This window comes from Sinohyriopsis cumingii, chromosome 7 (assembly GCF_028554795.1).
Source record: "Sinohyriopsis cumingii isolate HCF-2022 chromosome 7, ASM2855479v2, whole genome shotgun sequence".
Lineage (NCBI taxonomy): Eukaryota > Metazoa > Mollusca > Bivalvia > Unionida > Unionidae > Sinohyriopsis > Sinohyriopsis cumingii.
In genome coordinates, this window is record NC_142967.1 from 73,766,335 (window position 1) to 73,791,863 (window position 25,529).

The 25,529-nt window shown below is 35.2% G+C and overlaps 1 protein-coding gene across 4 annotated transcripts; it reads left to right on the plus strand.

The window, feature by feature from the left end:
* LOC149795520 (L-seryl-tRNA(Sec) kinase-like) lies at positions 1 to 25,529 on the plus strand. 4 transcript variants are annotated; one of them, XM_089965323.1, is made up of 6 exons: positions 1 to 86; positions 3,881 to 4,083; positions 11,999 to 12,275; positions 16,416 to 16,608; positions 21,751 to 21,923; positions 24,821 to 25,529. In XM_089965323.1, the coding sequence occupies exons 2-6, from the start codon at positions 3,895 to 3,897 to the stop codon at positions 25,057 to 25,059; spliced, it is 1,071 nt and encodes a 356-aa protein (XP_089821449.1). In that variant the 5' UTR covers positions 1 to 86; positions 3,881 to 3,894; the 3' UTR covers positions 25,060 to 25,529. The 4 variants fall into 4 exon arrangements, with proteins under 4 accessions (XP_089821449.1, XP_089821452.1, XP_089821451.1 ...); XM_089965326.1 differs by lacking the exon at positions 1 to 86 and adding an exon at positions 105 to 257; XM_089965325.1 differs by lacking the exon at positions 1 to 86 and adding an exon at positions 300 to 486.

Below are 25,529 nucleotides of genomic sequence, written 5' to 3' on the forward strand. Positions count from 1 at the left end.
CAAAAAAGGAAATGGCGCAAACGAGTTTGAAGACTGGACCACCTGATTTTGACTGGATTTACTTCAGTAAGAAGAAAGACATTACAGTAAGTATAGTACGACGAAAAGCAGTGGGACTTTTATCTGTGCAATATGGGCTGCCAGTTGTGTGAAATACACTTGAAAAGTATATTTCTAGTTCCGGGAACACCTCTTATTCGGAGTTTCCTGTGACTTACTCGAGTTGATTCATGGAATACTCTTAGTCATACAGCACAGTAAATATATTAATTACACATGAATTAGTGGAAGAGTGTCTATATATGCTGCCAAATGACTAAACTTTGACTACTCATTCCGGTGTCAACGACATCGGAACACGCTATACAAGGCCGTTATTTGGATAGTAAGACACTAAGATAGCAGTAAAACAAAACCAACATGTGCTACGTCTTACATTGTAGGAGTAATGCCAGGTTGTGCAAGAGGAGCTACTCTGATATTGTGGTAATACAGAAAATATATGTTTACGATTGCTTATACTTGAAAAATTGTTGCTACTTCCATGGCAATAATTCTGCTTGTGCCTTCCAACAGAAACTTTTCAGAGAGAATTAAAGAAATGCATCCGTAACCTGTAAAACATATCTGTAACCACCTGTGATGGGGAGTGTAGAGCCGGGGTTGTCGCTGAGAATCAACCACAAACATGAGCATGAAAGTACGTGTTGATCCTTTTGAACAACTCCCATTATTATAATGAAAAGTAATACACTTTGTAAAACAATGGTTTAAAGTCAATACCTGTCAGTTGCAAAAGCCACCAGAAAACAACACTCCATACTTCATTTTGACTCTTATTTGCTATCATAGATTTGATCTCTTGGTTCTTGACAGATACGGTAATCATGTGATCTAACTCTTGCATAACATCATTGGACATTATCAGATGACAAATTGGTTAACCATTTGATTTGTTACAGTGATAGCAATTTTAAGAAGATATAGAGTATATTTGAGAACATGGGGTACAACCATTGTTTGGAAACTGATATTCATGGGTATATTTTAAAATAGTGTGCTCATCAACAATCCCAAGATTTTCCTAAAATCACCTGGTGGTGCAGAAGTAATAATTTGTGGTCATGTAGTATATCTAAGATAAGTACAATATTCATTAGATACATGCTGGAAAAGACTTGTTTGTTTATATGTAATCTGCCATGTTCATCCCGAGTTCTAGAAGAGTCCATTTTTGATCCTGCAATGAAGTCAAAGGGAGGCAACTACATTTTGGCTGAATAGAAAAGCTGATCATAATAAATAAACAAATTAACAATTCCACAGATTATGGTGGCATGGAAGAATTTGATTTGAAGAGACCACCCTGCATGTAATGACTAGCAATTGTTACACCATTTGTTGATACAAATGGTGTTGGAATAGTTTATGCACAAAATGAATTAAGTAACTTAATATGTATTTAAAGATGCTGACACGAAAATTCACAGAGCTGCAGACACTGATATTATTTGTGATGCTGTGAATAATGAACTTTAGGTGGATGCACTCTATATATTGATTCACAGAGCTACAGATGCAATATCATTTGCGATGCTGTTTGTATAAACTAAAGGTGGATGCACTCTATTTATTTGCCACCAGATATTACAGCTTTTTGAATAGATTTACTGGATGATGCATCCATAATAACATGCAAGTTTTTAAATGTTATACGGATTGAAGCCAATAAAACATAATTAAAGTTTGTGCACATACAACTGGCTTCGCTGCCATATTTTCCAGTTTTGTCTAATTGAGTATAGTTTGATTTTTCATAGATGATGTATTTTTGGCCAATAGGGTGTCAACAGTATTTGTGCAAATGTCAATCACTGTCTGTCACTCTGTCACACAAGAAAATTTGTTACGGACAGCACACACTCTGCAGGAAATGAAGCCAGAGGCAAATCAAGGGTAATTAAGACTGATGTGTCAATCTAAGGCTACTTGAGTAATAAAAATGCACAGGTTTTAAATTCTATGTCTCAGAAATGGGGCACATTTAAATTCTAAGCATCAGAAATTGAGAACCCTGCTATTAATGTCATTATCCTTGTTTTATTACATTGTACAGCGATATATAGATGTGTACAATAAATAAAATTAGATTGAAGAGATGAAACTGGTGAACCTTATATGTTGTAAGTAACAAATATAAACTGCTCCGGTGGCCTAGTGGTTAGAGCGTCCACCTTGGATGTGAGATGATGTGTGTTTCAAACCTCGGCAGAGTCATACGAAGGCTTATAAAAATGGTACTAACAGATGCCTCGATAGGCACTCAGCATTAAGATGTTAGTGTTAGGACTGTTCGACCTGGTGTCAGGATACTGTGACTGTGTGGGACAACATGCTGTCTTTGGCACAATGCCTCATTGCTAGACACTATAAACTGCCACACTACAGACATCGTAGCAATATGACTGAAATATTGTTAAAGCTGTGTTAGAATCCAAATCACACACACGCACACACAAATATAATCATAATTTTTGTCCATTGACAAATGTAGCCAGTGTATTTATGTCGAGGGTCTGAATTATTTGTAGTTCATTCTTGAATCTCTATAGTATTTTTGCAGGTTAGTGTTATTTATATCTGTAGCATGCGTTTAATTGTAATGGTCATTTGTAAACCATATATTTTTCATAGAAAAGTTTTGTTCATGGTTGTAGATTTAGGAAATTCTTCATCTGTAAACAACATATTTACTTGGATTTTGATTCAGGACCATGGTTGTTCCCTGAGAAATTCTGTTGTCTATCTGATTTTTGTCATCATGTTTATTTGAATTTAAGTTCAATGACTGGCCTTGTTTGCCAGTTTGGTATTTTAATGAAGCGAACTTGCTTACAAATTTGATGGGGAAAATGACCCACATCCTGGGTATGTTGTTGTGTCAAAGGTCAGGTGAGAGTTTCTGTACAAGGGATTTTTTTATATTCCAGTATAAATATCAGTTAGTGGAATTAGTCATAATTGTTTTTAGTTATAATATACTTTATAAATAGAATGTGAGAGGAATTAGTTATCTAAATTATTCATTGGAATTACAAGTGCTTATAAACTTTTTGACAAAACACTGTTTTGGGATTATTGAGAATTCATTAAAAGACATTCTGGATTACATCATTGTGATACATCAAGATTTTTGGTACATCAGCACATTCAGGATTCTTGGAATTCTATCACAACATTTAAAACTTTTAGACTTGCGATAGAACGTTTAGGATTATTTGGTATTTAAATTCACAATAATGTAAGTTCCTTTTTAATTTTCACTTTGTATACTAGTGAAATAAATTGTTGAATTTTATCTTTTGTTTGATAACACTTATATCTTTTAATTACTTTAAGGCCATAAATTGTAACAACAGAGTCAGAGAAAAGAACTTGTTACATTGGTACCATTGAAAATACAGCCAGGAATCAAGACTCCAATTACCATCATGCAGTGATGTGTTCATGATGGCATCTGTTGTAGATTTTCTGCTATACAAGTTTAGTTGGTATAATATGACAGAAAGTAATGTCATCATTATGTAATATAAAACTCAAACTAGACTGCAATGGATGGAATGTAAAATGACAATAAGTACAGGTAATGAAAATTAGATCACGTACAGATTGACGGGGTGGTGGTGGGTGGGTGGTTTATGAAAATTAGATACATGTACCACTAACTATGAGTGCCATCTTTTCTGTATGAATAGTAAGCACTTATAATAGTTTATTAGCAGGAAATAACAGCCTTTATAAGATGCATGGTTCAGCATAAATACATTGTTAGATAAAATATTCTATATGTAAAATTGTCACCTAAATTCTGTTGTTTCAGGTTTCTCTTGTTTAATGGCCGGTCGACCAATTCCCTGCCTCCTTTTGCTGTGTGGCCTGCCAGGAAGTGGAAAGACAACCCACACAAAAGAGCTAGTTAAGAAGTTAATAAATGAAAATGTTCTTGCATTGGTCTTTGATGAGCTGATGCCACAAGAGTTGGCAGAAAAGATGATCCTTCAGTCAGCAGTTGATGAAAGTTTGGTAAAAGAAATTTTTATGTGTTAAATATATGATCTTGTGAAGCACAGATCACACTGGAATAAAAAAAAATTTGGGATAAGTTCACCTCTCCTGTTAAAGAATTCCAGAGTGATTGGAAAATCTAGAGAAGTAAGTTAGGAGTCAGATTTTAGAAAAATAAGTTCACCAAGCTGGTGTTTTACTCTTGAAGTTAACTAGTATTGAATTATACAGAATACACCTCATTATACTTTATGACAAAATTAAAAAATTTCTATATTCTGAAAATCTGTTGTATAACTTTGTTGATAACATTAGATAGTAATCTTAAATACAGGTATCCATATTGAAATAGGTGACTAATACCAACATTATGGCCATTTGTCTTGGTTTTTTTTTTTATGAGCTAGTCCATTTTTCACCTGGTCTGTCCTCTGCTTAACCTGAGTATTTTTGCATCTGTGTAAAGTAGTGTTCTGTATTCTTGAATTCCTTTTGTGGCCACCCTAAAGGCAAAGAATCTAATCTCACTTTGTTATCAGGTAGGACATTGGATATTGGTCTCAAAACTACCTTAATGATACAGTTTAAGGTTTGAGGGTTTTACTTACTTCCAAGAGTTTACAATTCTGTATGGTGCAGAACTCAAACAAGTGCCAGAAAAATGGGAGGAGTCACTTCTTCATCCAGATAGAACAAGGCATAGTGAGATAGCTTGAAGGAGTAGTGAATTGTAAATATAATTTTCTTGCAATAATGTATGTGTATTGTTTAAAATATCAGTATTGTTATTACTGTCTATATTTGTATGATTTGAAGCAGAATGTTCTTTTGATTTGAAATTTAAGATTACATTGCTGCTTATTTATTTTAGGTCTTGTTAACAGAATGAGTTAAAAAGGTCTGGTTATGGTGATGTACCAGTAATCATGGTGATGTACCAGTAGTCAAAGCAATCTCTACATGTGTTGATGTACCAGTAGTCAAAACAATCTCTACATGTGTTGATGTACCAGTAGTCAAAACAATCTCTACATGTGCCCTGTGAAGAATTTGAAAAAGGCACATTTTACAAGATCTAAATATTCAATCCTAGCATCATTCTCAGCGATTTCCTGGAGGCAGCTATTTGAATTCATCCTTGGCATGAACCAGGTCTGTGGTGGCTGAGTGGTTAGCATACTGGACACACATCCTAAATAGTACAGGTTTGAACCCTACAGTCAGACTAGTGTGCACGAGTCAGCAACCTTGGTATGCCCTTGAGCAAGGCACTTCACTCCAACTTCCTCAGCTCTAAACAACCAACTTGTGTTGATGTAACAAAAAAAACACCAAACCAAATCATGACATGAATATATTGTATGATGGTATCATGAGGAAATACCATGCTAAGTTAAAAACGTATTTCTTAGCTTGAATATCTTTAATTCCCTGTCATGTTTGGGTACATGCTACATTAAGCTGCATACTACTCTGTTGTGCAAGCATTTTGTACTGATTGGCTTTAAAATTTTCACCCAAAATGTGGTAGTCAGTCCATCTGCACTTTTTATGGCTTTACAGAAAAAAACAGTTTGCTCTGATTGCTATAGATGTGTCACTCATTAGATTTTTTTATACATGATCATGAAATCTATTTTCACTGTTGATTCAGTGCAAAAAAATGAAGGTGTTGCATTTGGAACACCTTGGAATTTAGTCATCAGACAGGTTTGCTCATATCTTTTCCTTGGTGTGTTTTTCCACAACGTATCTGTTGGAACACTAGTTAAGGTTAGCAGTAACTTAAATTATTCCCTTTTCATCAAGTCAGCTTGTCTCATAAACTAACCTATCCAATCCAGTGGTTCGTTATGTAATTGGTTAAGCTGATAATTAATATTTTTTTCAGCCCATTTTTATGAATTTGCTGCATAATGGGACTTTTAAGAAGTGTTCATTCTTATGTTAAAACCTGACTGGGTGCTTCAGGAACCTGGGATCTCCGTTGTTGGAGCAAGACTGGTACAAATCCAAGCCATGCTATATTGGGTGTCTTTTCAAATCAGTCTTTGGGTGAATATCACTCAAATGAATTACAAAAGTGACATCTTGGCAAAAATAATTGTCACCAGTAGGGCATAACCGATTAGCATTTTTCTACTGATTTCTGATTCCGGATTTTGGGCATGAAATTTTTCCGATTCCGGATACGATTCAATTAATTGGAAATGCTAAATTAAAAGGTTTTTCAAATTAACTTTTTAAACCGTGTTACACACGTTTTGCATATCACACCGATGTCACAAGGGGAAGGATATGGCAGGACTATAGCAAAATGCAACGAAGTTCAAAGCCACAAAGAATCCATGAAATTTTTTATTTTTGTAAAATGCACTGAAACATTATAAACGTTTTTTCTACGATCACATTGTTATACATAATAATTATAAAAACTTACGATTTTACAAATAAAACTTGCAAACTGAAATCCACGTGTTATGGCGCCCTAAGTATTTATTTTCCTGTGATATTGTTCTTGTTTTTTGGCAAAGATATTATAATATAATAAATTTAGAAATGCGAGTTAAAGAGTCTTGAATATTGAATCATTTATGTCGACCAGCTGCCAGTTCCGACCCATTCTTTGTTCAACAATTAGTTGATCTTGCCGCCACGCTTTAATTTTCCCGCCTTAATCATTTATGTCGGCAAGCGGCCAGTTCCATCCTGTACTTTATTCAACAATTAGTTGATCTTGCCGCCATGCTTTAATGCCGCGGTCAAATAAAAATAAAACAGGCTTTTGTTTGGTCCTATAAAGTTGGCCTCTTGCAGCGACTTAAATAAAAGCAATGAAATCTGATCGATTCTTGCATTTTCCAAAGTGATCGGTGATTGAAACAAGTTTATTGTGCTGTGAAAGTTTCCTTATTAACTTTATTTATATTTACGATTGTAAGAATCATTTTCTTTTAATACCTCATTAGCATGTGTCAATGTATTTAATATTATGCCTTCATTATTGAGGATGTTGACATAAACGGGTAGGTCTGTATTATATATTTTAATAAATTTAAATCTTTCGGTCTAACTCAAGTATTATCGTTTCATCCCGTTGTGTTGACCATATTGGACTTTTCTGACTTCTTATTTAACTTTATTAACGCACTATCGAATGACACGCAGTGTTAGACACGATGCTATAGAAATTCAACTTTATTATTTTTATTATCCGAATCTGTCGTTCCTGCCTTGTCCGACTCCGATTAATCGGAAGTTCATACTATCCGGTGGAATCCGATTTCCGGATCAAAAGTCGGTTATGCCCTAGTCACCAGCTTGATTCAGTCCTGGGTTGGCAATAAAATTAAAACTTATCTTTGAGGGGATCCTAAGCTGCTAAAGTTGTTCTGGTTGTTTAGTTTTTTTAGTTTTCTTTCCACCTTTCAACATGCCAAAAGAAATTGGCAAATGCAGCCATCAAAAGGCTCGTTGGGACACCACCCTACCTGATTGGCACTTGACCAAAAGAGCTTTTGGGATGGTCTGTTGCGTGTCATAAATCGATCATGCATGGACAAATGCCCTTTTTGCATGTCATAAATCGATCATGCACAGACAAATGCCTTTTTTGTGCCTTGTGGACAGAGGTGTGGGAAATGGCAGAACCACTGCTTCTTTAGCTGTAGAAGAAAACTAACACTTACCCTCCTTCCCCATTGGACATACTCCAGTGCAGTCAGATCACTGGCACTTCACAGTATAAGGAAGTTGCCAGAGTATTGATTCTGGGTGGGATCGATGGCATTATTGGTGTAAGGAAGTTGCCAGCATGCCAGGTGAAGAAAGGATCAGTAGCACTTCCTGCTGTAAGGAAGTTGGCATCTATGAGCAAGTCCTGAGTATTTGGCATAAGGAAGGTTGAGTCATTTCATCTCACTCAATGAAGGATTGTAGATCATTGGAGTAGACAAGTACCCTGGATATGGAATTCTCAAGATGAGCTTTCTTTCCTGACTTGTCAGTCACCAGTCATTGGGTTGTGGCATCAGGCTCTATGTACCAGGCATGGGGTACTGATCACCAGTCATTTAGTACCAGACATTGGACTTTGGTCTATGCCCAGCGAGCCATGGAATCAGATTGTTTGCCAACCCATTTGAGATGTTCGCATTAAAGAGTCCCCATCAACATCATCATTCCCAACCAGGACCAGGAAGCCACCTGCCTTCTCTAAGAATAATTCCAAATACAGTCCCAGCTAAACTGGGTGAGTGGAAGTTCCAACCTAAACAGTCAAGTTTACATTAAAAAAAAATTTTTTTTTTTTGTATGGCTACTTTTTACTTAATTTTATTATCTTTACTTTCTATAGGTTATATTCTTGTACTTCATTTTTACATTTATTTGGACACCGCTCTAGTGGCCTAGTAGTTAGAGCATCCACCTCAGATGTGGGAGGTTGTATGTTCTATTCCTGGCCTAGTCATACCAAAGACTTTTAAATATGGTACTAACAGCTATTTCGCTTGGCGCTCAGCATTAAGAGGTTAGTGTTAGGACTGGTTGGCCTGGTGTCAGGATAATGTGACTGGGTGGGACGTCATGCTACATGTCTGCAGCATGATGCCCCAGTGCTAGACATCACTATAAACTGCCACTCTGCAGACATTGTAGTGACATGAATGAAAATTGTTAAAGCTATGTTAAAAATCCAAATAAAACACACACACACATTTATACGGACAAGTAAAACTTTGTACAGTTCTTCATTTTTCCTTAGAACTTGAATTTTCATTGGCACCATATGTTGATGTACCTTTAAACACTGATACATACATATAAACATATATCATTCATAAAACTGAAGGAAGTCTGTGGACTCCAGCACCCTCCCAAAGGAGGGAAGCATTTGTCTCTAGAGACTTGCATCCACTTCTGACATCCCAGTAAGTGCCAGACAAGGCCTTGTCAGACCTAACAAATGATGACTAGATTCTGTCCCTGATAAGATGTCTTCTGTGGTTCTTAACCTCTTTCAGGGACTTCCTTTGGTTTTCTTGAGGAAAGGAGGCCTTTCAGTTTTGGTCTCTTTGCATTGGCCTAGTTTCCTCATCCAGAGTCTTTACCAGGGTGATCTGAATAATAATAGCTTACTTTAATTTGTTATGAATTTCTGATGAGTGGTTGATACAAAATCTTCTTGAATGTACCTTTCTAAGAGCCCTACCAATGTGTTGGAAGATGGTGGTTTGTTTTGGTTCGATAGTTCCCCATGGAAGACTTCATATGAGGCATATCCAGTTTCTAATGCCAGCAAACTGGAGAACTACAGTACTGGTTCCATTGGTATCTAGATTTCCTCACCAAACGAGTTGGTAGCTCAATCAGGACAGGCTTGTAGCCAGAGTTCCGATACTTTCCCACAGAACTTGGCTTTTTCTTGTATTCCAACACCTCAGAAATAGGGCTAGGGTGCTCATCTAGAGTTAGAAGGTGTGGTGTTTCATCAACATCATGTGCCTCGATGAATTAATTGCAATTTTTTTGAAAGGGTACCTTATGGACTAATTTTTCTTATACATTTCATGAATTTTTTTTTGAATATGCACATATAAATATAGGCAAAAATGGAAGTCTAATTTTTCAGCTCACTTTAAATTAGACACATTTGATAACTTCTAAAAGTGACATCAGTGCAAATAGTGAAAGAAATATTAGTGTTTCTGATAGATTAATAGTGTGAAAATTTGGATGGTATGCAGTTCATTTTAAAAGCTCACAATGAAACTAAATTTTGGACTGGCATTATGAAGGTCTCATTCTTAGAAGCTGTTTATTATAATGGTCTACTCATCCTAAACTCACAGGTCTCACTAGGATTGTAAAACTTGGAGTCCAGGACTCTCATTTTGGTGAAAATAGGAGTCCCACCATCAAAAGTTGCAGTCCCTTCTTTCCTACAGAATCAACATAGACATGAGTGCATCTATTTTTAGATGGAGAGGTTTTCGTAATGTAATCACTAATTATAATATAGCTTCATTACAACAGTCTATTGACAGGATCGCAGATTTATGGTTTATTTATTTGTATACATACTTGTAGTAATTTTAGGCAAATTAATAGTATCTGATTTGCTGTTTTTTTCCCCAGTATCTTCGCAAATACATGCCAGGTTGGAAAACAGCTTAGACCTTAAAGCGCATCTTGCGAATTCCACAACATAGCATTGAACCATACATTTCTGACCTACATAATTTGCATTTTAAAGTTAAATCGTTAATCAAATAATACGTCGGCTTTGGTTTCAATGATTTGCATATTTTTTCTGAATATATTTGCCCAATGATTTAAGAAAACAGACAATCTAATAAACTGGTACATCCCAGTCTTAGCAAAGTCCGCCATTATTTCCCGTTAGGCCTACTGATTCACTTACAGCTTCAAACTAATTTTATGACGAAATAGTGTATAAGAGGCAGTTAATATATATCCAGATCACCGATTCTGATCTTAAAACACACGTTTGTATGTTTTATCATCAAAGGATAGCATGCAAGAAATTGATAGTTGCTACCTTACTCGGAAAAGGGTTAATGGTCAGTCAGCTATCAAAACATAATGCTGTGAATGGGCAAGAGTTTGTTTGTCAACGTAATTGATATAAAAACTAGGCCTAGCTACTGATGCCTTGATGAATACATTTCGCTACAACACTTGAACTAACCGGGCTGAGGCAAGGGGCATTAAAAAAAAAAAATAGTATGGTCAGTCAATGTACCTCTTACAAAGTCACAGGGTGAAGTCGTTTTCGCTTTCCTAACAGAAGAAGGCGAAGTTTACATTTTTAGGTGCCTTGTCACCCACTTACAAATGGCATTTTGTCAAAGTCTCAACATGTCTTGATTCTGAGGTCACTTGCATTGTTTATTCTGCTACATTCAGAAATGAACACAATAACGAAAGCTAAAGTTGTTTATTTGATGTACTTTTATAAATGACCACATGTATATCTCTGGGTCTTTCTGCCTCTGAATTCAATCACTGTAAATATCAATACATTTTCCCACCCGGCTGCCAGGCAAAGCCTTTGAACTTGCCGCCTGGCTATTGCTTCATGTTCTTTTTTACGTACTCTTATAAACTGGCAACATGTATGTATCAAGGGGTCTTTCAGTCACTGAATTCTGTCATTGTAAATATCAGCACAGCTAATTGATCAACATATTTTTCCCACAAAGCAGGTGGTTGAAGCAGGACTCGCAAGTCTTTTGAATTTTGCCACACACCTATTATATGCATACGGAGGACTCCTGCCTCAGTGATTTTCTGCATCCCATATAAAAAATTGGCATCCAAATACACGTAATTAAGCGTTTCCAAGATCTCCGTAAACTAGATGGAGAATTGCCATGAAACATTACACAGGTACATTCATCCCATGGTCTAGTCAGTCCTAAATGAAAATTGTGCCCCTCGGACAGCCAATATATCTACAAATTGGTATTTGGAATCTTCTGTTCAGAAATGGGTGACAGCAGGATAGGTTTGGCAGCTTTATCAGCCCATTCATTAACCTCATTTATACCAATGTGACTGGTTAGCCATCTGCACAGAATCCAGTGTGTCTGATTAGCCATCTGTACAGAATCCAATATGACTGGTTAGCAAACTGTACAGAATCCAGTGTGATTGGTTAGCCAAGTGTACAGAATATATTTTCCATATTCTATGCAATTAACATTTCCCTTATATATGGGATATTACTAAATTGTCAGTTTTAAGGTTTTTTTAGGCTTCTAATGTAAAGAGATGATTTGAAAATATGACATTCTTTGTTTTGATGCAGTGGGAAGATTTGAATGTGGCTTTGGTGGAGACTGTATTTGGCAGGACATTGTGCTGCTTTACCCAATCGGTAGTATATGTATATATTTGATGTTTTCAGGTTCCATCCCCATGGAAGCAGTTCCGAGAAGACATACTATGTTGTGTTGACACACTTGTCAGCCATCTTGTTAGTGACCTCACTGCATCCAGCAAAAGAGACATTTTGAATACAATCAGAAAACCAGTTCATGTTAATGAAGAATTATGGCATGGTTTTATGGCAGTGATTGTTTCAAGTTTGGTAGCTGATTGGACAAAACCTGCTTTGATAGTGATCGATGACAACATGTATTACAGAAGTATGCGGTACCAGTACTACCAGATTGCAAGGAAGTGTGAGTTATCTTGCTTCTTGTGAACAAAGAAGGTTGGTTCTAATATGAATAGAATGTAGAGAATTTATAAACTTGTCATTCTTGTAATAATAAAATTTCATCATTATCTAAGATAAAATGTAGCTATATGAGTATGTTCAGGATAATAGGTAGGGATTAAAATAATTATGTCTAAGAAGTGCAGTAAAAGTGTTGTGCCATAAGGAGTGCAGTAAAAGTACTGTGCCATAAGGAGTGCAGTAAAAGTGCTGTGCCATAAGGAGTGTAGTAAAAATCTGCTATAAAGAGTGCAGTAAAAGTGTTGTGTCATAAGGAGTGCAGTAAAAGTGATGTGCCATAAGGAGTGCAGTAAAAGTGCTGTGCCATAAGGAGTGTAGTAAAAATCTGCTGTAAGGAGTGCAGTAAAAGTGCTCTGCCATAAGGAGTGCAGTAAAAGTGCTCTGCCATAAGGAGTGCAGTAAAAATCTGTGCTTTAAGGAGTGCAGTAAAAGTGCTGTGCCATAAGGAGTGCAGTAAAAATCTGTGCTGTAAGGAGTGTGGTAAACATTTTCAAGTAATTTTGACCAATTATTTAATTCCTTAGGCATTTATTAGGTTTTTCAAAATTTAAGAGTCATTGACTTTAGCATATCTTTGACATTGTTGGATTAGACATTTGACACTGTAGGCTAAGACATTGAGAGTTACAGTCTGCTTGAACCATATTTGTTTATGAAATGATTGTCTCACATTGTGATTAGTGAAGCAAATGTATTACTTGTACAGCCCTGATAGCAGTGGAGGCGATGCTACATTTTGAAATGACAATGTTATTAAATTTGGGCAATTTCTTTTTTTATGATACAGTGTACCACCATCTTGTACTATAAAACTGTCATTACACTCTGTTTATAACAGCTGCAATGGGACAAAGTTAGAAGAAAACAGACAAGTTTTTTCAATTTTAAATGTAACTCAAAATTGATAAATGATAGAGATGTTAGAGGAGAGTTTATTTTAAAGCTTTAAAACATGTTAGATCAGAAAAAGGACAACGCATTAGTGCTTTACAATGAATGTTTGTTAGGATATGATCTTTGCAAATTTTGTTTAATGTGCTATCCTGTCAGTGGTTTTGCATCGATAGCAACCATACTGAATACCTATTTTCAGCTTCTTCTGAACTGATTTGCCAATTTTGATCAGACTTAGTGGGATATTTGCTCTATCAGAATTTTGTTGGCAACAGAATATCATGGCTGGAAGCTTTGTGGCTTGCATAGCATCCATATAGAAAATGTATTTTGAACTTATTCTCCAGAATGGCTCAGTCAGTTTTGATTAAACTTGGTGGGAATATTTTTTTTAAATAACTTAATGTACAATGGTTCTGGCTTCCTTAGTAACCAGGTGGAAATCCAGTTTTTGACTTCTTCATTAGGACTCCTGAAACATTTTTGATAGAACTTGGTCCAAAGCAACTGAATGGAAAACCTACATCACAAATGATATATTATATCTCCCGTGGATATATTTGCTAATGATAACAAACCGCTCCGGTGGCCTAGTAGTTAGAGCGTCCACCTCAGATGCAGGAGGTTGTGGGTTCAATCCCCGGCCAAGTCATACCAAAGACTTACAAGAATGGTACTAACAGCTGCCTCGCTTGGTGCTCAGCATTAAGAGGTTAGTGTTAGGACTGGTCAGCCTGGGTGGGACATCATGCTACATTGTTAAAGCTAAGTTAAAAATCCAGGTCACACACACACATGCTAATGATAACAAAATCATTTAATGGCTATCTTTCCAAAACTGCCTTACCAGATGTGATAGGTACTTTTGCTTTGATACCATTGATGCCAATATATCATTTAGTTCATCCCAAGGCACCTGGCTTATTACTACAGATGCCTTTTGCATGAATGTATGCCAGGTGATTGATATCAGGTCAGCTTGGGCTCTTGTTTTTGTTTCCTTGGTGTATTCAACTGGAATGTGGGTTAAATATTACTTACAGTATATTCCAAGCTAGTGGGACTGTCTCACCTTCAGGACACACAGTACTAATGGTATGGAAATATGGGAACCAGCCTGGAAATGGGTGAACATAAAATAGAGTATATATGGGTTTTGGCTGACCAGGATTGGTTAATAATGTAAGTTATGTTTTAGGAAAAAGAATCTTTTGAGAGCTTATCCTAGTTGTAAGAAAAAAAATAGAGACATTGTTTTATTGATGGAATTTCAGTCCTTTAGCAGCATTGAGTTTGGAACACTCATTACTAAAATTAGCACCTGACTCTTTGGTGCGGAATTGAAAGCACATGTTTCAAACACATGCAGGTCCAGAAAATGCAGCGGCTCATATCCTTTCCTCTACACAGAAGCTGACATCCAGGTTTCATCTATACTGATAAATATAGGTTTGATCATGAGCACTCACCAATTTGAAGTTATTGAATTTTTAATATTATGGTGTTTGCATAGGTTTACAATGGGAACTGAATTAGTACCCTGAGTCCTTCATAGGCAGACTCTAAATGTACAGAATATTACTTCATTATTCCTGCCCACCACTTCCTTTTGAATGTAAGTGAAAATTAATTCAGCCGAATTTCATTTTTCTTCAAAAAATTATTCATAACATTGGTTTTATAGTAATGGGCAAGTCCAGTAATTGTAATGGGCAGATCCAGTAATTGTTATAGGGAGATCCAGTGATTGTAATGGACAGATCCAGTTATTGTAATGGGCAGATCCAGTTATTGTAATGGGCAGATCCAGTTAATTGTAATGGGCAGATCAGTAATTGTAATGGTCAATTGAACTGTTAGAAATTCTCTGTCACTTATTTCTGATGGCCAAACAAATGTGTAATCAATATTGAATATTGACCACTTAAATTATTGAAGCATAATTATTAAAAACTTGATATCTTTAGTTAGAAAAGAAACATCAACCCATCACTTTGCTAAATTTGAATACATTACATTGACATGATGTAGGGCTTGAGATACAGAAGGATGCCCATAGATATATATAAGAATTGATGTTTTACAGGATTCTTGAAAAATGAATTCACAATTTACAAGCTTCATGATTTCATAAATTCTGTAAAATACGAAGTACTATTCTTTTGATTACACTTACACATAGTTATAAAAATAGTAAGTACTCTCTTACTATAAACAGCAGAAGTGTATTTTTTCTGTTGTTTACAACTATTGTTCAAGAGCATAAGAAGGGTTCATGAATACATAAATAGTTCACTTCTATAATAACTTCTAGTTTTCTGTATCACATGATGCACTTTTAACCAATCTAAATGCCTGTTATGAAGGATTGGTAAAAAAAAAAAAAATGAATTATGGCCCCTTAAGTTGAAAGCTTAGAACTCAGACAAAGTTAAGAAGGAAACTTTGCAGGAATTATGTGATCAAGAGATCATAAAGACATGTATAGAATGCTTAAATACCAAGAACAACCTGGATGGAAGGTTTTGGAAGTTTATAACCGGTGGGGTGATTTTTAGATTTCAATGAATGCCATGTTATACTGAAGACAATAAACTAATGAGACAGATGATGTATAAAATATAATAAAACACAGTTTACATTGATATCCCCAACCACTGGCATAGGTTCCAGTTATTTATTTGTTTTTATGTGTGTGTTAACAGAAATCTGCTTGCAGCAGCTTGTTCATATTGAGATTGGGTTAAATGATCAGTTTGTAGTGATTAAAAAGTCATGGACATTTATGGGTTAAATGATCAGTTTGTAGTGATTAAAAAGTCATGGACATTTATGGGTTAAATGATCAGTTTGTAGTGATTAAAAAGTCATGGACATTTATGGGTTAAATGATCAGTTTGTAGTGATTAAAAACTCATGGACATTTATGGGTTAAATGATCAGTTTGTAGTGATTAAAAACTTGTTTTGCTAGTTTTGAAGCTGTTTTCTTCAGATAATGCAATAACTTTTTCAATTTTTTTTGTCCATTGGAGATATGCATAATGTTTATGCTGCTGAAGTGGTGAAATTGAATGGGAGTGGTTACTAATCATTCCGGGAGAGGGGTGGTGCAATTTGGAGTTATTTGTGGTGGTTTTTTGTGTTGGCTGACATTTAATATATACTTCTTACTTTTTTGTTGACAGATAATTCAGCTTTTTGTCAAATTTATCATAGCTGTGATGTGGAAGTAGCCTGTGTTAGAAATAGTCAGCGAGAAGCTAAAGTGCCAAACAATGTCATCATTACCATGGCAACAAAGATAGAACCACCTGATCCACTCAATAATAGATGGGAAAAATTTTCTATAACAGTTAAAGCAGAACAGCATATGGATGTGTAAGTAAATGTTATTGCCGAAGGGGCTTTATTGGATATTTATATTGACATTTGCTTCCACACTTGTATAATCCATTATATGGGCTAGGGGTAGATTTATAAACACCGTTAATGTTGAAGCTGTTTATGACTGCCAGTACCTGACACATTGTGTGTGTTCCTAAAGTGATGTGTGTACATGGAAGTGGGTGTGCTCCTAAAGTGAAGATGTGTATACATGGAAGTGTATGTGATCCTAGAGTGATGATGTGTTTACATGGAAGTCTGTGTGCTCCTAAAAAAGTGATGATGTGTATACATGGAAGTCTTTGTGCTCCTAAAGCGACTATGTGTATACATGGAAGTCTGTGCTCCTAAGTGATGATGTGTATATATGGAAGTCTTTGTGCTCCTAAAGTGATGATGTGTATACATGGAAGTCTGTGTGCTCCAAAAGTGCTGATGTGTATACATGGAAGTCTGTTTGTGCTTCTAAAGTGATGATGTGCATACATGGAAGTCTGTGTGCTCCAAAAGTGATGATGTGTATACATGGAAGTCTGTTTGTGCTCCAAAAGTGATGATGTGTATACATGGAAGTCTGTGTGCTCCAGAAGTACTGATGGTTATACATAGAAATAGTTTACTGACAATATGCTAATGAATCTATTGATACTATATTCCTTTTTTCTTTAAGAGATAGCTCTATTAAAAAAATTGAACAGTATTGAAAACAAGATTTGCTACATTTAGAACTGCAGAAATCAGTGATGAAACATGAATGATGTATCACTCATATTTTAAATGTGCTAGGAATATCTGAATTGACACTGCTTTTCAATATGAATAAATGATCACATAAGACTTCCTTCAAATAATCAAACATGAAAATGTTGGTCACTGGCTGGTTGACATCTAGAATCACTCTTTGTCCAAAATTATTGAATTTTATGAAAATTATTGACCATGTATACTAATGATTTGGTTCAGTCATAATTAGTCCAACTGATTCACTAATTTATTAGAATCTCTGTCTAATTGAACTAGAATGGATTCATAATATATATTTAGCTGATAAATTCTGCGATGGTCTGACTGTGGTCTGTGGCAGTTTCCTTTGTCAGTTATTTTAGATCTGTCAAATGGTATTGAGTCAGGCTGGTCTCAGGGCTAGCCATTAAAAGCAGTTTGTGTCTTTAATTGTTTTGGTCTGCCTCAACAGTTTTCATGTGTTGTTACTCCTCCTCTTGATTTTGTGTGACTTCATTTACAAGTTGGAGCAGACTTGCATGACAGAACACCTCTTTTCCATCTGTAATTCATTTGGTTGTGATTGGTAGTCCAATCATTCTGTGTATATTATAGAATGTTCATTTATATGCAGTTGTCCATTTATTTCTTTTTGCTTCTTTTAGTAGTTCATAGTTTCTAGTTTAATACAAAACTGTTTTTTGTAATACTTATTTTCTGCATTCTGTATCAGTATTATTTCTGTGTTTTGTCTTTGTCACAAATATTGTTGGTATTACAGTAACATTGTTGGGGTCATATTTCTGATAGCCATCTTAGTACTGATAATTTAATTTGGTTCTGATTGGTCTAATCATCATTTCTATGTATGGCTCAACTCTGATTGGTCTAATCATCATTTCTGTGTATGGCTCAACTCTGATTGGTCTAATCATCATTTCTGTGTATGGCTCAACTCTGATTGGTCCAATCATCATTTCTGTGTATGGCTCAACTCTGATTGGTCTAATCATTATTTCTGTGTATGGCTCAACTCTGATTGGTCTAATCATTATTTCTGTGTATGGCTCAACTCTGATTGGTCTAATCATCATTTCTGTGTATGGCTCAACTCTGATTGGTCTAATCATCATTTCTGTGTATGGCTCAACTCTGGTTGCAAGGTTTGTTGTCAATCTGTTTGTTGTGAATATTTCCTGTGCAACTGTTTTGTTTCCATCTTGCAAATGTGTGATCTGCTCTGTCTTGTATTTATATTAAAATGTATATAATGTATTTATATTAAAATGTATATAATTTAGTTAGATTCAGTTTGTATAATCTGATAGATTACAATGTATTGAAATGATTAGATTAAAATGTATATAATCTGATTAGATTACAGTGTATATAACCTGATTAGATTACAGTGTATATAACCTGATTAGATTACAGTGTATATAGTTGATTAAATTGCAATGTATATAGTCTGATTATATTTTTATGCCATTAAAGCAGATTTTTCTTTTTTTTTCTATACATTTCTGAACTTTATGGATTAAGTCATTTCTTAGCACAAGATAGTATAAACCATTTGAGGTAGAGAAATGAAATTTCATGTGCATATTGGTATGTATATAACTTGATTAGATTTCTTTGTAATTATTGCAATTTATATAAAAAAAACTATATCTTTTTAATTTTTGGGCTTGCAGTGGAGGATTACATGCTTATGAAGGCAAATCTAAAGTGATTTTTCTTTGTCTTTTTTTTTGTTGGTGAAAGTTGTTAGTCACCTGATCCCACTTTTGGATAAGTGTGAAACTTGTCACAACTTTTAACGTTAAATCTATCTGTTTGCTAGTTAAATTTACTGAAATGGTTTCAGTTTTTTAATAATTTATTTTATGAACTTAACTTTGTAAAATACATAGAGGATACGCACTACTTAATGTCAATTTAAAGCTTAGTCTTTGCTTTTTTTTAAAGAGACATTACATATGAGTCTGTGTTATAAACATGAAGAAGGCTGCCACTCCGTGCCACATGAAGATATTGCTTAATATATTAATTGTATAAATCCCATTAACACTATGCCATGTTGCTATTCCCACCATTCCATATCACAAAGAGACATTGCTAAGGTTAAATGTATAAATCCCATTGACACTATGCCTTGTTGCTATTCCCACCATTCCATACCACAAAGAGACATTGCTAAGGTTAAATATATAAAAACCATTGACAGATATGCCTTGTTGCTATTCCCACCATTCCATACCACAAAGAGACATTGCTCAGGTAAATGTATAAATCCCATTGACACTATGCCTTGTTGCTATTCCCACCATTCCATACCACAAAGAGACATTGCTAAGATTAAATGTATAAATCCCATTGACACTATGCCTTGTTGCTATTCCCACCATTCCATACCACAAAGAGACATTGCTAAGGTTAAATGTATAAATCCCATTGACTGCTATGCCTTGTTGCTATTCCCACCATTCCATACCACAAAGAGACATTGCTAAGGTTAAATGTATAAATTCCATTGACAGCTATGCCTTGTTGCTATTCCCACCATTCCATACCACAAAGAGACATTGCTCAGGTAAATGTATAAATCCCATTGACAGCTATGCCTTGTTGCTATTCCCACCATTCCATACCACAAAGAGACATTGCTAAGGTTAAATGTATAAATCCCACTGACAGCTATGCCTTGTTGCTATTCCCACCATTCCATACCACAAAGAGACATTGCTAAGGTTAAATGTATAAATCCCATTGACACTATGCCTTGTTGCTATTCCCACCATTCCATACCACAAAGAGACATTGCTAAGGTTAAATGTATAAATCCCATTGACACTGTGCCTTGTTGCTATTCCCACATTCCATACCACAAAGAGACATTGCTGAGGTTAAATGTATAAATCCCATTGACAGCTATGCCTTGTTGCTATTCCCACCATTCCATACCACAAAGAGACATTACTAAGGTTAAATGTATAAATCCCATTGACAGCTATGCCTTGTTGCTATTCCCACCATTCCATACCACAAAGAGACATTGCTAAGGTTAAATATATAAAAACCATTGACAGATATGCCTTGTTGCTATTCCCACCATTCCATACCACAAAGAGACATTGCTAAGGTTAAATGTATAAATCCCATTGACACTATGCCTTGTTGCTATTCCCACCATTCCATACCACAAAGAGACATTGCTAAGGTTAAATGTATAAATCCCATTGACACTATGCCTTGTTGCTATTCCCACCATTCCATACCACAAAGAGACATTGCTAAGGTTAAATGTATAAATCCCATTGACACTGTGCCTTGTTGCTATTCCCACCATTCCATACCACAAAGAGACATTGCTAAGGTAAAATGTATAAATCCCATTGACAGCTATGCCTTGTTGCTATTCCCACCATTCCATACCACAAAGAGACATTGCTCAGGTTAAATGTATAAATTCCATTGACACTATGCCTTGTTGCTATTCCCACCATTCCATACCACAAAGAGACATTGCTAACGTTAAATGTATAAATCCCATTGACACTATGCCTTGTTGCTATTCCCACCATTCCATACCACAAAGAGACATTGCTAAGGTTGAATGTATAAATCCCATTGACACTATGCCTTGTTGCTATTCCCACCATTCCATACCACAAAGAGACATTGCTCAGGTAAATGTATAAATCCCATTGACAGCTATACCTTGTTGCTATTCCCACCATTCCATACCACAAAGAGACATTGCTAAGGTTAAATGTATAAATCCCATTGACACTATGCCTTGTTGCTATTCCCACCATTCCATACCACAAAGAGACATTGCTAAGGTTAAATGTATAAATCCCATTGACACTATGCCTTGTTGCTATTCCCACATTCCATACCACAAAGAGACATTGCTGAGGTTAAATGTATAAATCCCATTGACAGCTATGCCTTGTTGCTATTCCCACCATTCCATACCACAAAGAGACATTGCTAAGGTTAAATGTATAAATCCCATTGACAGCTATGCCTTGTTGCTATTCCCACCATTCCATACCACAAAGAGACATTGCTATGGTTAAATGTATAAATCCCATTGACAGCTATGCCTTGTTGCTATTCCCACCATTCCATACCAAAAAGAGATATTGCTACGGTTAAATGTATAAATCCCAATGACAGCTATGCCTTGTTGCTATTCCCACCATTCCATACCACAAAGAGACATTGATTTATAGCTGGCATTAGATCAGTTGATTTCAGTGTTATTGGACATGATGGTGTAAATTTTGAAGCCAGACCAGTGTCTTAGAATCCTGGCAGGCTAGATACTGTGTACAGTGGAATCTTTATATATGCACTCTTTATTTAAATTTCCTGAAATTCTCTGGGCAAACTTTATTTACACAGATGTCAGATTCAGGACCTTGTTCATAAAGCTAGACTTGAACCTGTCCAGAGTTTACCCCTGGTTGATGTGGAGCAACAAAACCATTCTAGAAGATTGTGCTCAGAAAGTATAGTGCACCAGTCTGATCAAGTACTCAGGAAGCTAGTAGCTAAGCACATGGCACAACTCAAAGGTAAATAGAGCTATTAGTGATGGGTGCATCACAGAGTGTCTCACTTGATACAGTTGATTTGACATGGCCTTGAACCAAGTAACAAAATATAACAGAATGGTCATTTAGGGTCCCAAACTTTGCTAGATGATTAAGTGGAATACAGGAATTCTGCTAATTTAGGGTCTTGTCAGTATGAAGGTTTGATTGAAATCCAAAACTTTGTAGTAAAGTTATTCTGTAGAGAATTAAGTTGTGAGGATGGGCAATCAGAGGTCATAACTCTTTCTTCAACTCATTCAAAGTCTTGTCAGCATGAAACTATACTAAAGTTGGTAAAAACTCCAACAATCCTATGTGAAGTATTCCTGCAGAAACTAAAGTCTGGCTGACAATCAATGGCCATAATTCCAGAAAATTATGCTTGAAATCAAATTAACTCAAAATATTATTAGTATAAAGCTGCAAATCAGTCTGGATAGAAATCCAACAAGCCTTTGTTAAGTCCAAGAAGCACGAGTTAGGAGGATGTACAATAAGGGAGTGTAACTCATGCCAGTGATGTTGTGAATCATTGGAAATTAAACTCATCTGAAATCTCTTTTATATAAAGTTGCATACCAGATTTGACTGAAATCCAACAAATTTAGTTGATAAAGTTTTCCTGTGGAAACCAAAATGAGGATAGGCAATCAGGGGGCATAACTCATGTCAAGATGTCAGGGAATGCATAGAAAAGTTTTTATTTATTAGGGTGAAAAAAGCAAAAAACTTAATCGTCTTCTCTTATTCTTAGTGCAGGGTTCATGCAATTATGGAAATCCTAGAAAAGTTTGTAAATTACAGATAAGCACTTCGTGGGCTTTGAAAAGTTTTGAAATTTTCATAAGTGATTCAATGTTTTGGAAAAATCATGGAATTTGGTTATTTTATATTATCTGGTTGCATTTTCTTTTGCCAACACAAAAGTTTTACCAACTTACGTAGCTTTGATAATGGATTTTATAGAGTAGGTTCCCCTAAAACATCACAGTAAGACTACGTCCAGGGATCTTACCACCATTTTTGAAATCATTGTATTCGCAGTACTCAGAAGAGAATGACCTATTCAATAGGATGAAGTATGCCCAAAGCCAGCTGTAAAATAGGTTTTTGTGTTAAATTTAAGTGTTATGTAAATATTAGACTTTATAAATTTATGTAGTAAGTATTCTTGAAATTGGTTAAAAAAAGTAATGGAATTTTAAAGATTGCTTCAACCCTGTAGTGCCAAGATTTGATGGGATGAAGAATTAAAGATGCAGCATCCAAATTTAGAATTAAACATATTTACCTTATATACTCGCATATAAGCCAAATAATTTTTAAAAAAATACCTTAATCAAAGCAAATTACAACTCAGCTTTTAAATTATTAGCATAATTTTCGAAGCATTATTTCCGAACCTTCATTATTGTATTTTGGGGATATCATCAAAGTATAGCGCATTGGTGCCCATGATTCGACTCCAACAGATGTACTTAATTCAGCAATTAATCAAACCTACATTGTACATGAAGTGGCACCACTATGTAAATAAGTTCAGTAGCCTAATTGCGAGCGTAGAATCGAACCGTATTGTTTGTTCATTGTGTTGTCATACTGGGATTACATTTTAATGAGTTAGGTTTTTACAATTTCAAAGCAGAGTAAAAATGTAATTACCAGTGCACTGATATAAAATGTCAAATGCAATAATGCATAAACAAACAATAATCGAGTCAAAAGGGAGAGGTAGTGTTACAGCAACTCGCAATTGCTAAATTCTTGTCAATATACATGGTACCCAGGAAAGGCAGTTTCTTGAAAATATATGTCAGGGTCCTTTGATTTCACCAAGTTCATATTAAATTGATTAGAAAATTCTAAATTGCATTTTTGGGTGAGTATCCCAATAAACTAAAATGTCACGTAAGGTGTATCTACCATATCAGACAAAGAGTGGTGTTGGCATCTTATGTTTACAAAGCTGACATCATCAACTAAGGTGTTCCAGCTTTCTAATGAAAACGATTGACCCACAAATGTCACCAAACAAGATTGGATTTACTTGTACACATGAAAAATGGTCGCATTTCTTGATTTGAGGGAGAAATTACTAAGCTCAAAATATGATGAAGCTGTCAATGATTTTTTAAAGACATGTTTTGGTGTATAGGACCAATATCTTTCAAGATTTAGTATTATTCAGACAATTTGGTATTTACAACTTTTTACACATAATGGCGCTAATGAGGCTTTAAAGGTTGCATAAAAGAAGATCCTAGTAATATTAGTAACAAAATTAACGACTATGAATACTAGGGTAAGATTTCAAGTTTGTCAACGTACCAAACCATGCATTCAGTTTCCTTCAAGAGCATTATTGCCACAAGCAACCTTGGATAGATGAAGAAAATGTGGAAATACAAAATATGATCATATTTAACTGAAAAGCAACTACTCTCATATTTTTTACAACAGTAAAACAAGAACAACAGTCAATGATGAAAAATAACATGGCCATGTGATCATAAAATAAGCATTTAAAGTTTTCTTTTTTGAAGATAATTACCATGCCCTTGACAACTAACATGCCCTTGATAATTACTATGCCATTAGGTAACAAAAATGGAAAATTAGGAACATCCCAATACCTGCTATACACTATGTGCAACATTAAAGACATCCAATTGTAATTAAAGAGCTAAAATTGTTTTATGGTTTACAAGAGATCATGAAGTAAATCGTTATCTATATTTGTATAAAATTTATGAAACTTGCATTTTCAATCTTTTATGTGCATCAGAATCTAGGAAGTACAGAAATTTTCAACTTTGTTTGTTAATCTTTTATGAAATGGGCACTTGCATTAAGATCTATTCTTTTTATTTTTCCAGTCAAAGGTTGTAGCAAAGCAGACCTTAGGGTACATGCAGAAAAGTTTCAATCTCAGAGGTCCAAGATTCTTGACCACCTGCGGGCAGGGATTATTCTTGTTCCAGATTACATTGTTGATGGTGTATCAGATGCCAGCAAAGATCAACATAGTTTATTTGTACAGTTTTTTGAGGCTCTTTTAACATTGGAACATTTGGATCAATTAAGACACTCTAATGAATTTGAACAGTATAGTTGAAGTAAGAGAGTTGTATGCTTGAAGGTAAATCTCTATAAACACCCCACCACCTCATCTTCATATTACTTGGGTAAGATGATAAATACCATTAAATTAACTGTGGCTTTATCACTGCTGCTTAATTTACTTATCAAATATTCTTTGCTGATAAGAACCAAATTATAATGGTAAGATGATAAATACCATTAAATTAACTGTGGCTTTATCATTGCTGCTTAATTTACTTATCAAATATTCTTTGCTGATAAGAACCAAATTATAATGGTAAGATGATAAATACCATTAAATTAACTGTGGTTTTATCATTGCTGCTTAATTTACTTATCAAATATTCTTTGCTGATAAGAACCAAATTATAATAAGATTTTACATAATAAAATACTTTGTTTAGTGGTTTTGTGTATATTATATATACTTGCTTATATGTAAAAACAAACTGATTTTGAAAAAAATGATCCTGATCTGCCATA

Excerpts from the sequence above, each read along its gene's own strand:
- LOC149795520 (XM_089965322.1), top strand. The coding sequence starts at position 643 with ATGGGGAGTGTAGAGCCGGGGTTGTCGCTGAGAATCAACCACAAACAT. Across the intron at positions 12,276-16,415 it reads CTACCAGATTGCAAGGAAGT|ATAATTCAGCTTTTTGTCAA; the intron begins GTGAGTTATCTT and ends TTTTGTTGACAG. Across the intron at positions 21,924-24,820 it reads GCACATGGCACAACTCAAAG|TCAAAGGTTGTAGCAAAGCA; the intron begins GTAAATAGAGCT and ends TTATTTTTCCAG.